This window comes from Seriola aureovittata, chromosome 2 (genome assembly GCF_021018895.1).
Source record: "Seriola aureovittata isolate HTS-2021-v1 ecotype China chromosome 2, ASM2101889v1, whole genome shotgun sequence".
In the NCBI taxonomy this organism is placed as follows: domain Eukaryota; kingdom Metazoa; phylum Chordata; class Actinopteri; order Carangiformes; family Carangidae; genus Seriola; species Seriola aureovittata.
Window position 1 is genome coordinate 9,192,434 of NC_079365.1, and position 15,923 is coordinate 9,208,356.

Consider the following 15,923-nt stretch of genomic DNA (forward strand, 5'->3'; position numbering starts at 1 on the left):
GGATTACGTGCATGCCTAGTTTTCAATGAATCGCTTGTGCTTGTGAAGGGAACTTGATTCCAGCATGGGACTGGTGGACTGGCAATGTCCAATGTGACTACTATATACAGCGACAATTACTGAATGTAAATCTTTTAAATGGCTGTTACAGAAAAAATGCCAGTCGCCAGTAGCATTAAAAATGAAGTTTGATTTCACGAAAATCTTTAAGGATTATAACTTAAAGCCTTAGAAATTGACCTGTAATTGTTTGTTCGTTAAGTTGCTGTTAACATATTCGAGCATGTCAGTAATTGTGTTTGATATTGTATTAGCAGTGACTTTTATCATATACTTAATTCATTCTGTGAACAAAATCAGATTTCTTCATTTGTGTCTGATTCCATTGTGTCGTTACAACCGTTGCTGCTACAGCACATAATTCAGAGAAGCACTCTGTACTTTAAACCACCCAGCTTCCCATTTATTTCCATCGCAGTTATATCAGGGGCCCAGAGGCCCGCTTACTGTGTGCAGGAGTTGCCCCCTCACCTTCCTCTGTAATAGTCTGGGTGTGCAATGGTAAGAAGCAGTCGGCCGGCTACCGTGTGCAAACGCCCCCACCCCATCACTACCTTTGCGCGCTCCTCAGCAGGCGATAAAGAAATACCCATAAATATGATGGAGAGGATGGTCAACCTTCGGCCCGATGACAGCAGCCAGACATTAGTGCATTGCTGCTCCCCGTCTGCCTCAGAGCGTCGAGAATATGAGGCGCCGTCCTCGAGCAGCTGTACAGGAAATGAAATGTGGAATGAAATGTCCAGATACAACAGGCGGGCCGCATCTTTAGTTCATCTTTTGTTGAAAACAGATCAGAGACGGGATGGCTGGAGAGGCTCCTTGTCCCTATGCTGTCTTACCAACATGTCTTTTATCATATCAACATAAAGTGGCTGTGTTAGGAGGGAAAATGTGTTTATTGACAGTCTTTTTCAGATTGTACAGATGATGTCACATTTATCTGTTTTTTCATATTTGGACAGTTTAGTTTGAATGTAATCTTGTCTTTTTATGCGCCAGTTACTTACTCAGCTTTTTCTGCTCCATTATCTCCTGAACTTATGTAACCCTTGTTGGCCTAATTATTGTCTTTTTCTTAATTCTCTCCTTCGTCTTCTCGTGTCAGATGTTCTGTCTCACCTACCCGGCACACAACTTGTTCCTGTTTATTCCTTCCATAAATCTTCTCCACACTGTTTCCTCTCCAACTCTCACAGTGTATCTGCATCTTTCTCACCTTATCCTCCTCTGTCATCTCCAGTTAAAGCAGAGGGAGACGTGCCTCCATCGCCGGCATCCTCCCACCACAGCAGTACCCAGGCGCCGAGCCTGACGGAGGAGATAGGGAAGCGCACTCCGCAGGGCAGCCAGAACTCCCTCAACACCGTCAGCTCTGGCAGCGGCTCCACCTCCGGCATCGGCAGCGGGGGAGGAGGTGGAGGGGCGGGGGGCAACGGTAACACTGTAGTCGCTGCTGCAGCTGCTGCCACTTCTTCTCAGCCCCCCAACACCACCTCTGTTGTCCCCTCCTCCACCTTGCAGCCCTATGACGTAGAGATCCGCCGCGGCGAGAACGAAGGATTCGGTTTTGTGATCGTCTCGTCAGTGTCACGGCCTGAAGCCGGCACCACCTTCGGTAAGAGATGTTTGGAGTGTCCTGAAAGTTACAGAATATCTTCATTGTTGTCGACTGTACATGCAAATGTTCCAAAAATCAGTTCCACACAGCAAAACATCAAACACACTCTGTAGCTTTTCCTCATCACTGGAGTCTTTTGTCTTCCTGCCTTCTTTATGGGCTGCCTTTGTATCATCCATAAAACCATTGATCACTAAGAAGCCTGACAACCAGCACAGATTCTGGCTATTTACAGTCCCACCAGATCAATACCAACACTCTTCAAAAAAAAAAAGTGGTTCTTCTTTCTCACTTTTGTCCAAGCCCGTCAAAGCGAGACACTGAAACCTTTTCTTTGCCTGCAGATGCTGCTACACTCACACAACGCTTTCATAATTGATCACAAGTGAAGCGGGTCTTACATAAGGCACTTGTATTATTCAGATGAACTTAAACGGCTTCTGCTGAGCAGGTTAGCACTAAAAGCCTAATGACAACTTAATGAGAATGAGAGCAGCAAGCAGGATAGATACGGGAAATGATCGTGTGAATAATATTTATTTATTTAAAACGTAGAATCAGAGAGATGCATTGACTCAAAATCACTTTATGGAAAGGTTATTTTGTGTCCCTCAGCTGGTTGTAAATATCATCATATCAGAGTTTTTTTTTTACCTTACAATGGTTTCTTTGTTTGATCTTGCACATCCTTGCAAATAATTCTGATCAAATTGACTCTGCTTCTTACAAACTAGTGGTGTCTTTTCTATGTGGTGCTCTCTTTGCCCCACTGCCGTGACTTCCTGCCTACACACTATGGCATTCCACTGTTCCCTGTGCTCTTATCTCTGTCAGTGTGGGTGGACTGAAAAGACCTGAAAATACTCAGCTTTTCACAAAGTGGCACAGCTCCTTCTCACAGGCCATAGTAGAAAGCACGGGCCAGCAGTTGAGCTCTTTTTGATCTCAACATGTAAAGTCTAATGGAATGCCAATAGCTACATGAAAGTTTGAAATTGACTTGGTGCGTAGCAGTAAGTCATCGGTGAGGGAGTCATAAACCAGTCCACCCATACTGTTAAAGCACTTTATTTTGTTCAGAAATGCAACAGCAGCTTGGTTTTTGTTTTCTCCCTCTCACTGACTCTAAATTAATATTTCACAGCTCATAATGGCAAGATTCAGTTAGAAAGACAGGAGGAGGTCAGGATTTGGCAAGTTTGTGCAGGAATAAAAGAGTGAGGGCAGTGGAAGGGATGACTGAATAATAATGAAAAGGAAGGTGGAGAAAGAAAGGACGGATTGCACACTCCTTGTTTCTGCAGTGACTGATGTCAGACTGCAGATGGGGAGAGATAGTGGGGGGGGGAGAAACAGAGAGACCTCAGGGTAGTTGGCGAGATGTGCGCTGTGATGTTTGTTTGTCGTCTCCCAACTTTCTGCAGGTGCAGGTTATTTGAGATGCAGACAACACAACACAGTTTTTTTCATTATTAGCTTTTTACTGCCGAGAGACTCTCATGCAAATACAATAATGATACCCACTTTAGAAACGTGGTGCTGGAGCAGCTTTAAGTAAGAGGGGCATGAGACGGAGAGGGTGGAGGAGAGCAGCTGGAGTTCAGCTCAGTTTCTCCAGTGATTAATTTGAAGAACCAATTTACAGGAAAAGTACTGTGAATTACAGTATGGCAGATTCTCTTTATTTCTCTGCAGAGCACATTTAAATTTGTCCTTCGTCTTTGCCAATGCTTGCATCTTGTTCTGCTGTAATTCTGATCAGCTTCTCTCAATGACTTTTGCTTGGCTGGCTGTTGGCTGTCTGTGAATTAACCCCAAACCTTCTGATCCTCCTTCTCTGCTCCTTTCCCCCTTTCCCATCTTTTTTTCTTCTCTCTCTCTCTCTCTCTCTCTCTCTCTCTGTACACAATCCAACAACACCCCAAACACACACACACTTACACACTGAATCATGCATCACATGTCAATGGTGACCATAGCTGGCAATGCATGTGTGGCCATGCCCCACAAAATAGGGCGCATCATTGAGGGGAGCCCAGCAGACCGCTGCGGGAAGCTGAAAGTCGGCGACCGCATCCTGGCGGTGAACAGCTGCTCCATCACCAACAAGTCCCATTCCGACATCGTCAACCTCATCAAGGAGGCCGGGAACACCGTCACACTACGCATCATTCCTGGAGACGGTGAGTAGAGAACAACAGCTAAAGACTCCCACTTCCAAGCCGCTTCTGTGATTATGTGTGATTTTGTTTGTCTAATAGTTTCTAGTCTCTCCATAAATTGTTGCAAAAATGGGGGCACCTCCAAGGGTCCCTCCAATAATGTGGGATCTTGCGAACCGGCGCATTCCGACAATATCCCACTCAGCTGATAGCCTTCAGCCAAAAATTCATATCTATTCAAATGATTCAGCAAGTGCTTGTTCATCAAGACTGTCCCGGTAGGAGCGCCGATTTCTCAAGTGGCTTGGCTCTGTCGCATTGATGGATGTCAACCAGAGCAATCATCAGCTGTTATTCCTATTATTAAGTAGTCTGGGTGTGTTTGAGGAGGAGGACTCCATCGATGTCGTTGCTTTCCTGAATGCTGCTTATGTATGCCTGTAGTGTTATATAAAATTCGCAGTTTCTTCACTTGCTTTCAAAGTGACTGAAACTCCCCCGCAGTGTTGACAGAAGTGCTTCTGTGGGGATATTCGGGAACTTTCCCAGCCTTTGCATTTACGCCTTCAGCATGCCCGCACTTTTAAAACATGCAAGAGTAATTTAGATATCTGTGTGTGCGTGTGTGTGTGTGTGTGTGTGTGTGTGTGTGTGTGTGTGTGTGTGTGTGTGTGTGTGTGTGTGTGTGTGTGTGTGTGTGTGTGTGTGTGTGTGTGTGTGTGTGTGTGTGTTTGTGTGTGTGTGAGAGAGAGAGAGAGATGCAGAACTTGTGTATGAGGGTGTGTCATTTCTGCTAAAGTGGTTTTAAGGAAAAGTTTGTGCCTATTGTATGTTATGCTGTGCAGCTGAGAGCTCTCACCGCTTTGTGCTGACAGATCACCCTAGCATGCTTCACAAATACTGTTTAATTAAATGTGTGTGTTTTTGTGTGTACGTACGTGCATGTGTGCGTGGATGCATGCGAGGAAGGCGATACTCCCTGTCAACCTGCGCGCTGCTAGAAATTGTAGCTATTTGTCCGCCGCTCGTTGCTTTCCGGCTCACTTCTTATGGATGAAGAGTGTTTTTTTTTCCTGCGGAGCGGCTGATGAGAACAGTGAGCCAGAATTGCTCTGCCAAGAAGACGCAGAAAGCAAGAGAGAGAGAGAGAGAAGGCGTCGGAGAGAAATAACTGGATATGCTTTATCTGAAAGTTCGGGTTTGTGTTTATGTGCATGTGTCAAACAAACAGACGCTGCCTGACACGGAGACTGAGAGAGTGACGGGAAAAGATTGTGGCTTGTGTCTCCGAGTTACTGTTCTCTCTGCCTCTGTTTACACACGGCTGAGCAGGACTATTTTTGCGCGGATCAATCATGTCTAAACTTTCCGACGTGAATGAATACCACCGAGAGAGGTTCCTCCAAGGTGCAGTCAGGTTCAGCTCCGTTCCATTGAGCTCACCTCTCCTCTGTGTGGGAACACAGGCGGAGTTTTGTTCTGACTGATGCTCAACACTTCTGCAACGACAAGAGAAACAGACATGGTACTCTTCCTGCCGGTGCGCAGTAATGCATGCACAAACAGCTAATGCCTTCATCAAAGCTTATGTCTCTGCAGTGTAGACTCGAGCCGCAGACCAAGTACACCTCATTGCTTTTCTATTGTGCGAGAGAAGAGAGATAGACGTGCCGGAGGTGATATGATGTGCCACTTTTTAGCACAACTTGGGGTATATTGTGTAGTGCAGCCCTCCCGCTTCTCTTATCTCCTCTCCCTTTCTTTCCTTCGCCGCTCCCCTTTCTCTTTCTCCTTCCTGAATTTCTCATTTTGAATGTACCTGCTCTCCTTCCTAACTCCGTCCATTCAGGGCGGGAGGGCATAGTGCCAGGGCCAGAGACAAATTACAGAAACAGCTCAATGCCTTTTGCGGTGCGCAGTGTGTGAATGTTTTTAAGTAAGAGTGGAGAAAAGAGGCAGTGGGTCGTGAGCGGAACGGAACGAGAGAGAGAAACGGAGCTTATTCGATTAATTTCCAGACAGAAAACAGTTGGAGGAGAGATAAATGGAGAGAGTAAGCAGAATGGAAGGAGTGAGTTATGCAAATGAGCAGATGGAGGGGCGAATAGGGTTTATGGGGACAAATGTGAGCTGTGAAAGTGAGAAATGAGCAACAGAAAATGTGTGAGAAAGTAACACAGATGCCAGAAAACCTTACGGGGGAATATTTTCAGCACAGACGTCCTCCTGTGGGCTAAATTAAAACATTCATCACACGCTCGTGTAAACCCAGAACGACCAGGTTCTCCCCTCCACGGTCCGAAATGAAGCTCGCCCCACCCACGCTGCAGCTCGATTGGTTGACTCTGTACCTTGTGGGGAACGGCAATCGAAGAGTTAAGCCAAGAGGCTGCAAGGGGACTGGTGGAAGTGGTGGAGATGAATAGATGAGAGGAGGATTGACCGTGAGAGGAATAGGGAGTAGCGACTCAGAGAAGAGCAGTGGAGAGTTGTAATCAAATAAAGGATACCTGTAGATAGCCAAGAAAGACTGGGTTAAGAAAAAAGGTTTCTTTATGTGTCAAGATTAGAGAAACGATGGTCTGTTTCCCTCCTTAAGGCCCAGCGTGACTCATTGATAACACAAAATGACTGAATCAAAAATAAAAGACAGAATAACCAGGAGCTTTTATGTCCTTAGATGGTGCAAGTGCATATGTTTCCTGTTTGACAATTCACAGGCAGACCAGAGGAGTTTCAGTCCAAAAAGAGACAGGCATCTCTAGGAAAAGAAAAACTCGTTGACAAGTGCCTTTTCAAAATAACTGACAAATGTAACCCACTGTATTACTGTGGCGGAAGACGCCTGGAAGCTGATGGTGGTCCCCACAGGTCAGCTAATGTTTCTAGATGACAGCTACTCGATCTACACCAGGGCTCACACTGGAAAATGAAAATTTCCACGTGTGAAATATGGATTTAATTCCATGACACAGAGTCTTCGAGGACACCAGAGACGCTTGCATTGGAGTGTGTTTATGCAAATTTGAATGTACTGAATTAGAAACTGTATGCAAAGGACGAATGTCACTAAAATTTACCCGTGTAGCCAGAAAGTTTTGATGTTTGCTTTGAGGCAAAAAGGGTCTTGGACAGTGTGAAAAATGTCTTGGACTTGCTGACATGAAAAGCAATAACAGTTTTCACTTTTCCTTTTTTCATTTCCTTTATTTTTATACAGCCAATTTATTTGCTTGCCAATTTTACTCAATAGCAGTTTCAAAATTAGCTTAAAATTTGTTGAAGGAAATGTCCTGAACACCTCTTTCTTTCCTCCGTTCTCCCCAGAGTCATCAAATGCATCTTTGTTGACCAATGCAGAGAAGATCGCCACTATAACCACCACTCACACACCTCAGCAACAGGCTGCACCTGAGGCCAGGTGAGAATGTAGCGTTTTTTTTATGTTGAACTGTTAATAAATATGCATATTAAATACATCATTTAATGTCTTTAATGAGTTCAATCTCTTTATGATTTAATCTTCACTTACTGTTATCTCTCTGTCTCAGGAACAACACCAAACCAAAACAAGAGTCGTCGTTTGAATTTAAACCCCCACAAGGCCCCCCCCCCCCAGCCCCCAACACAAGTCTCAGCTCAGGTAAGAGGGACATGCCAGTCATCCATCCACCTGTCACCTCATTCATACATCCATCCATTTCATGTCTCCATCAAACATCCCAGCAATCTCCATTCCATCCTGTCAACTTCCAACCCACATCCACATTCGTCTTTTTCTACATCCATCCAGCTGTTCTAGCTCCCACAGACCCATTTATCCTCTGTCTCGTCATGCAACAACCAATCCACCCACCCACCTTCCCAAGGACAAACAAGGTGGCTTTTTATTTTTTTATTTGTGTCTTTGCGACTACCTGCCGGCGTTATCGGACTCTGTGCATTAAGGAAAGCCTGTTTGCTTTCAAAGTAACCCCTCAGTCCACTGTGTTCGCTGCTGAATTAATCTGGCGGTGTGGAGATTGCTCTCACAGATAGCATTGATCCTTCAGCAGAGGAGATTAGGAGGGCGTGAAGACAGGAGCTGCTGTGGCTGTCTGCCTGTCCTTGTGGTGCCCCCCCCCCCCCCCCCCCCCTCTCTCTCTCTCTTTGCCTGTGCCCTCTCTCTTTGTCCACCTACAGCCCAAGGCATCAATAATTCAGCATCCTTACACCTGAGCATATGCATGTACACACACACACACACACACATTCTGGCACACCTATTAAAGGTGTGACTTTTCTGAAGGTGGTATTTGTCCTGTTCTCCTGAAATAGGAGTCCACTTCAAAGGACACACACTTCAAATCTGAATCGCAAAAGTGACCTTGATACAATTGTTTCTTTCTCCCTTCCTCTCTTTCCGGGGGTGTGTGTGTGTGTGTGTGTGTGTGTGTGTGTGTGTGTTTGTGTGTGTGGTCTCCGTCAGGATGCCGAGTTCTACTCAGTGGACCTGGAGCGAGACAACAAAGGTTTTGGCTTCAGTCTGCGGGGAGGCAGAGAATACAACATGGACCTGTATGTGCTGAGGCTAGCTGAGGACGGAGCAGCTGTTCGCAATGGGAAGATGAGGGTATGGACACAAAATACCGCCACACATTCATACACCACAAATATTAAACATGTAGACTTATAGAAGATGCCACAGACACAATGTGTTATGTTTGCTTTCTCGCTTACATATTAGAAAAGTTTTGCTGTTACAGGGCCACTCCACTGTTTTTAACTTGTCTTAGGAAGTACTACTCAGCCTGTGTACTGAGAATATAACCCCTGGTGATGTCATCAGGGTTATCTTGGCTTAGTTTAGAGACTGCAGAATTTATGACAGAAAAGCTTAATTTACAAACTAAATGTAGGAGTTTGATTTATAGAGGATAAGAGTGAGGATCTGAGCCTCAGCTGCTTCCATTTTTATTCTTTTAAGTCTCCCAACTTTGTGGAAGGGTGGTACTAAATTGCTTGACTACCCCTTTAATATTGTATTGAATTTTAAAATATTTTACATTTTTCCATAATTCTTGTGTCCCTTCAAAATTAGATCTTAGTCTCAATGGGAATTACTTTATTAAATAACGGTTATATGCAGCTGTGATAGCAATAGTCATTCTCTAACTGGAATAAATCCAAAGGAATTACATTATAACAACATATTCTTTAGAGCCAGTCAGAGAATCCCTGGGGTCCCTGGTCCATTTGGATTGTCCAACTTATTGTGGCACATAGTAATGGACAGATCCAGATCAGCGGTTTTACTTTGTCCTTCTTGGCTCTTGTCTCATGAGTAGCTTCATCGTGTAGTCATCATATGTAAAGAACGCACCGTGGGAATTTCTTGATGAGGGCTGCACTTGCTAATCATCATTGTAAATGTTAACAAATTGTAAGAAGAGGACAGTGAGTTGTAATAGAGTTTCACTGTGTGAGAGACATTTGCTTGACATTTCACAAGCTAGGAAAAGCAGCCTTGTTTTCAGCTTTGTGACAATGTACAGTATTTTTCAGAAAATCCAGTGGGTTTTATATATATTATATATTCATCTTTCACTTCATCCGAGAAATCCCCAAAATTGGAGATATGTGGTTTTCCTTGGATAGTGCTACCCATTTCTCTACGTACAGCACAACATGTCTGAAAAACGTCTCCTGATTACAACTGTAGATAGTAATTGTGACATGATGATTTGGGATGCAGTTTAAGCCAGTTGACTGTCCTGATTAACTGTAGTAGTGATGATATTGACTCTTAGACTTAACAGCCATCAGAATAATATTATCAATCACTATAATTGTTTGTGCATAATGTACCTCCCAATTAGTGAAAGGCACGCTTCACTGAATATAAACATGGTAGCCTCAAGGCTTGGCCACATAAGAAATTCACTGTTTGAGTGCACTGTCAAAACACAAGGCACACAAACACTGCAGAGTCATAGGGCATGACCACTGACAGATTATGCACATTTTAATTAATTAATTTTCATCTCTGAGCTTGCAAGTTGACATTTATACACGCCACAGAAGTTGTCAGGAAACTGTTATATTTAACCTTTTATTTTGATAAATTGTATAAACCAGCGGCTCTTCCCCTGGGCTGCTTGATTGAATATACAGTGCAGGGTTAATTGATTCTCCTTTATGTGTTTGTATGTGAGACATATGCAGAAAGTTTGCTGGCAGATACAGTATACATGTCAGCTATAGGGCAGTTTAGGATATATTTTAATCTGCTACAGTAAGTAAGTGTGTGGGTGTGCATGTATTAGATACATTTGTATGTGCATATATGAATACATACATTTGTGTTTGTGCACCTTATTAGCAGAGATATTAATAGAAGCAGCTCTGTGAGGCAGAGAGGTGTCAGTGAGAGATCCATACTCTGCCAGAGGAATTCCCTCGGTGCAGACAACTGACAGATAACTTGAGGCGTGGAGGCAAAGGATCGGGAAGAAAAAAGTGTTGTTTTGTGGGTCCTGTTCCCTCCCCGCCCTCTCATTTCCCACTCTCAGCGTCACAGTTGCTGCTTTCCAACACAAATTGCCCTCTCTGGAAACTGTTGATTTAGGGGAAAAAATATTGCCGTTGTGCGGTTTATCTTTTGGAATATTTTATATGTAACTTCTCCTCAATCTGTCTTCCCTTTCCTCTCCTTCCTCTGTCATCATGTCCCTTTGAACCTCTATGCTTCTCATCTTTCCTCTTGTGTACTTTCTTTCCCACTGTCACTTGTTTTCCGCATTCTGTCTTGCTCTGCTGTCTCTCCTTTTCCTGGCTCTCGCTGTCTCTCCTTCCTCCCTCTGATTTACCTCTTCCCTCTTTCGTCATCACCTGTCACTCTGACTCTCTTCTCTGCCTCCCGCCTTTTTTTCTTCCATGCCCTCTTCCTTCCTTCTACCACTTCTTAGGTCGGTGATGAAATCTTGGAGATCAATGGCGAGAGCACCAAGGGCATGAAGCACGCGCGAGCCATCGAGCTCATCAAGAGTGGAGGCCGGCGCGTCCATCTGGTGCTCAAGAGGGGTGACGGCTCTGTGCCTGAATATGGTGGGTCAATCTACGAAAATATCCCCTTCTCCCCCATCTTCACACCCTGAGCCAGGGGACACCCAGTGGACGGTGGTGGGTCGAAGGGGAAAGAGGGGAAAGAACTAAATTACCCTCCCAGGACCCTTCACTCATCCCTGGGACAAACCCGCCAGGGTAGATGGGTTTGGTTGGTGTTGGGTCTCTTTCTGGTGGAGGTCACACCTTGGCTTTGGGATTTTGGGGGGGAGCAGGGGTTGGGGGTTGCTCCTGTGGGTGCTGTTGCCCTCTCCGGCTGTCACCTGCTCTCAGTTTCCATGTCATCCCGCTGTCACTTTTCACCTTCTGGCCACTGAGCAAAAGCACTCTGCTGGGACTTTACAGAAAGGTGGTGGGTCTGATTTCAGTGCTACATGAAAATAGAAACTGTTTACAGAGTTTGAATGAGGTTAGTCAAAAATCAATGTTTCTCGTGGGTAAGAACTAATATTGATGGGCTCCAATTCCTCATTAAACACTAATTTAGCGTTGAGAGGAAGAGAAATTTTGATCCATTGCATCCCATGATAAAATGGGACATCTCGCAGCTTTGGTTAGGACGTGACACAAACATATTTATGATATTTATTGAAGGTGAATGTAAGCTACTGAACTCTTAGGGGTTTTAAGTGAGACCTGTATTGAGAAGAAAAAGGCAGTCTGATGCTTTTTTTTTGCCATTTCAAAGACAAAATCTCACTATACTGTGCTTGACATTATTCACTAATCCATGGGTTTTATTTGCACCCACTGTTAATGTCATTGAAAAACTGTGACAATAGGAACTCTCCCCATCCCCATTCAAAAAGAAAAAGAGCCGCTCCAATTATATAGACGTTTTGTACAGTGATGAAAAGAATAGAGGCATTTTTACAAGTATTTTTGTTCTGTGTACAGAGCCATGAAACGAAGCCACATATTAATGGATAAAAGTCTATTGCTGCATGAACTTGTCAAAAGTGTAAATTGGATTTTTTTTTCCTTCTATTGTCTATTTTCCATAATATTTATGGAACGTTTGTTTTTTTTGTGTGTTTTTTGTTTTTTTTAATCGTATTGACCAGTTTTGATTGATAGTCACAAGTCATCATAAATGTTTTCTTTTTGTTACTTTTTTTGAGTGGAGATACATTTGCCTGTCTTGAAAAGTTCATCAATGTAATTTTCTTTGGGCTAAGAATGTGCTGTCTTTACCTGCACCGATACAACATCATGTGAACTTGTATATTTTTGGATCATTGTTTGTACTTTTTAGTTGGCACAACCTTTGACAGTCTTGCCAGTATTTCTTTTGATTTCTGTCAGCAATGTAAAACTGCTTCATATGCTGTTGTTGTGGGTGTGCGAGTCTCACTGTCTTTATTTTTTGGGTTTGGGTTTCTGCTGCTTCTGTGTCCACATCTTTAGGTATATGTGGGTGAGTGTGTGCGTGTGTCTGTGTGCGTGTGCGTGTGTGTGTTCACTTATTTCCAGGACTTTTCTCTGTAACTGATGGTTTCCACTGAAGGGTTTGGGCAATTTCCTGGACTGTCTCTCTATTCTGAATGACTCAATGATCAAATAAACACTTTTTTTTTCATTGAAAAATCAACACAATAATTCTCCTTTTCTTCCTTCAAGTTGGTTCAAAGCGATCTAAACTACTGTGCTCTTCTCTTTTTTTCCTTTTTTTGTGTATCTTCTCCTCTTCCCATATTGCGCTGGGCTCTTGTCTTCCTTCAGGGATGGTCGCTCCCCATCTCACTGCATGTATGAGAAATGACAAGATGGGGGAGGCCTCTGTCCTCCAAAATCAGACCACGGTTTGTAACTGTCCTCCCCTGTCGTCTGGCTCTTCCTCCCACTTCCAGTTGTTCTCTCTCTATCGTTCTCTCTCTCTCCATCCTGATGTGTGTGGTGTGGCCTCAAATCACCTGTGCCCGTGCTCTACTCCATGCATACAAATCCATCCACCCAAAATGCATTGCCAATGTCGCCGCTGCCGTAGCCGTTGTTATGGATTCATATGTCTGCACCAGTTGCATTTAACATCTGGGCAACAAGTCCCAAGGTGAAATACACAGTGTTAGTTGGTTCCGGTTAATTGGTTTAGATATCTATGCTATTTTAGACCATGAGAGAACATCCTTTTTGTTATTGCTACTTTTCTACCGTAGTTGTTGCTCTATAGTTCCGAGTCTTTCCTTAAAATGTAGACATTGAGCTGGGTTAAGGTTTAATCTTAAGAACTTATAATAAACAAAGCATTGCGGTGGCTGAAAGGAGGGAAATCCTTTGAGGGCAGCAGTTAGAATGGATGTAAAATGGTGCAACATTTGATTCTTCTCCGTCTTAGTAAAATGCCACCTAAACTGCAGTGTTCCTGGAATAAGGCAATAGTTTTTGGATCTCATCGTAAGCATTTTATTTGCTTTAAATATTTACAAAGTGTATAAGGCATCATGACAGCGCATGAAAGAGCATGGCTAATCAGTACGATCAAGCGACATCACCAACATGCAGCATGTTGGCACTGACTGCAACCAGCCTCCAGTCCAGCCGCCCGACCAACCGAGTCCCATCCTGCTTCAGAGAGGTGACCCCAGGTAGACCTGGGACCAGGTTTGTTGTGGGTAACAAGTCTCTTCAAGTAATGGCTGCTTCACAACTGTGTCACTGCCTTTTATTCTCATGTGTAAGCTACACTAATTTACCATTGGCTGATGCTGTGCCATCTAACAATTTGCCATCTTTGCTGGCATTAACATCAGAATGGCTTCCATTGGAAATGTTCTCAGCTTCATGTCTGAGTGATTCAGCATGGTTAATGTGAAAGCAGATAGGAGCTTTTAGAGTCTATATGTGTGTTTGATCCCACTGCCCTCGTTTGTATGTCACACTGTGTTGCAGACGGCAGCCCCAACGACAGCAGCACAGCCAACCCAGCCTCAGGGTTACAAAACGCTGCGGAAGTGAGCACCCTGCCCCCAAACAACGCACCATCGGAGTCAAGCTACCCACCAGAACCCCACCAACCATCCCGGAGCAAGAAGCAGCCGAGCCACAACTCTAAGGGCACCGGCAAACAGCATCATTCCAACCACCGCCACCGCTCCCCTCACAAGAAAACCAGCACAGGAAAACACAAGGGGAGAAAGTCCACGGGGAAGGACGTGTCCAAGCTGTTCAAAAAGAAGGATAACAAGGGAAGTGACGGCCACCATCACCATTCCAGCGGACACCACCGTAGCCGCCACCGTTCGCCTGACAGGAGGCACGGCAGGTCACGCAGTGCAGAAAACACCCTGGATGGCCGACACGGGGGACACCGCCACGGCCGCTCCCCCGACAGACGCCACGGTCACCACCGCCACCGTTCCCCCCACCGCTCTCCTTACCGCTCGCCTCACCGCCACAGGTCCCCCCACCGCTCTCGCCACCACTCCCCCAGACGCCACGGCCACTCCTCAGACCCCTACCGCCGGTATGCCTCCCCAGAGAGACAGAGACAAAACAACGAGAAGTCCAACGGGTTTGAGGCCGTATTGAAGGAGCCACCGAAGACCCCTGAACCTAGCCTCCCTCTCGAGGAAAGCATCCTCCGTGAACCCCCGGCCCTGGACCGCCTGAACAGGGAGGTCACGCCTTTGCCGCTGCGCAGGGAGGAGCGCCTGTACGGGGAGGACAGCCTGCTGATGAGAGCCTCCTCTACGGAGAGGGCCTACAGGGGGGACAGTCTGCTTAGGGACGTGGCTTCCCGGGGTCAGAGAGATGCCTACAGAGACATCACCCTGCCCAGAGTGCGCACCCCCGAGTCAGATTCAGCCTATAAGAGGTACAGCTCGCTGCTGAGGGGGCGCTCAGCTGAGAGGATGGAGAGGGGTGGGCCCTACGCCAGCCGAGGTAGTTCCCCCGAGCCGCCGCAGTACCGAGCCCGCAGCCTGGGACGAGACATCTCCCCGATCAGGAGCTCCAGAAGAGACGACTCGGAGGACGAAGAGGATGATGACAGTTTCGTAGCGGCTAAGGTGAGGGAGTACTACAGCACGCTGAAGACCAACACCAGTCAGTCGTCCAAGCCCACGTTCCCTGAGCCCAAGAAGACCTACAAGGAGAACCCCAAAGACCTGAGCATCTGATTGGACAGCTGCCAGCCAATCACAGCAACCACCCACAGAACACCTCAAGTACTCACTCCCATTACCACTTGGTTCTACAAAAAATGCACCCAGCTGTATACACACACACACACCAGACACTAACACAGATGCACACACATTATGTAACAATGTTGAGTTACTAACAAGACAGTGATTCCAAAATGACTTTTGAAAGCTGTTTTTTTTTTCTTTCTTTTTTTAATTGTATGTTTTATTTTCCTTTTTGTTTTCTTGTTTTTGGTTAAGCATTCTACATTTACAGTAACTCAGACTTTTCCAGAAAATGTAAAACCATAAAAAACAATGATGTGCCTAACAGTTCCATTAATGAGCGACATTTTGTTTTTGATTTGATATGTGGCAGGCGCTTTGTGCCGCACTGTCAGATGATGAAATGTATGTACTTTTCCACAAGGATCCCATGGAAGTACCACGCACCTGGATCACTGTAACCGGTGCTCACAATGATGCTGTGCATGTCTTTACCGGTTTCAATGTCTCTTTCTCTCTCTGTCTCTCTCTCTCTATTTCTGTCTCTCTCTCCCGCCTTCATTCTCTCTCTCTCTCTCTCTCTCTGTCTCTCTCTCTGTCTCTCTCTCTCTCCCCAGTGCCACTGTTTTTTAGACATTTGACCAGACTATAGCACAAGCCTGCATTTGTTTGTATATTTTTGACAGTTTGCAGTATGTGTACATTCAGAGGTGATCATTTTAAATGAATGAAGGGGAAATTAAAAGTTAAACTATGATGATGATGATGATGATGATGATGTTAAAATAAAATAATATATTCAACAAATGAAGAAGTGTGTCATTTTTCTGGTCAGTCTCTGGTGAT

The 15,923-nt window shown here is 45.0% G+C and overlaps 1 protein-coding gene across 1 annotated transcript in view; it reads left to right on the top strand.

Annotated features, from left to right (window-relative positions):
• The window catches only part of magi1b (membrane associated guanylate kinase, WW and PDZ domain containing 1b), a 133,075-nt gene extending 117,734 nt beyond the window's left edge, over positions 1–15,341 (top strand). The window contains exons 18-24 of the mRNA XM_056391656.1: positions 1,304–1,678; positions 3,661–3,864; positions 7,171–7,264; positions 7,395–7,503; positions 8,312–8,455; positions 10,791–10,929; positions 13,837–15,341. Of these exons, the coding sequence (XP_056247631.1) occupies positions 1,304–1,678; positions 3,661–3,864; positions 7,171–7,264; positions 7,395–7,503; positions 8,312–8,455; positions 10,791–10,929; positions 13,837–15,065 (2,294 nt within the window). The 3' untranslated portion in view covers positions 15,066–15,341. The remainder of the gene's footprint in view (positions 1–1,303; positions 1,679–3,660; positions 3,865–7,170; positions 7,265–7,394; positions 7,504–8,311; positions 8,456–10,790; positions 10,930–13,836) is intronic.
• Positions 15,342–15,923: the final 582 nt, after the last annotated feature.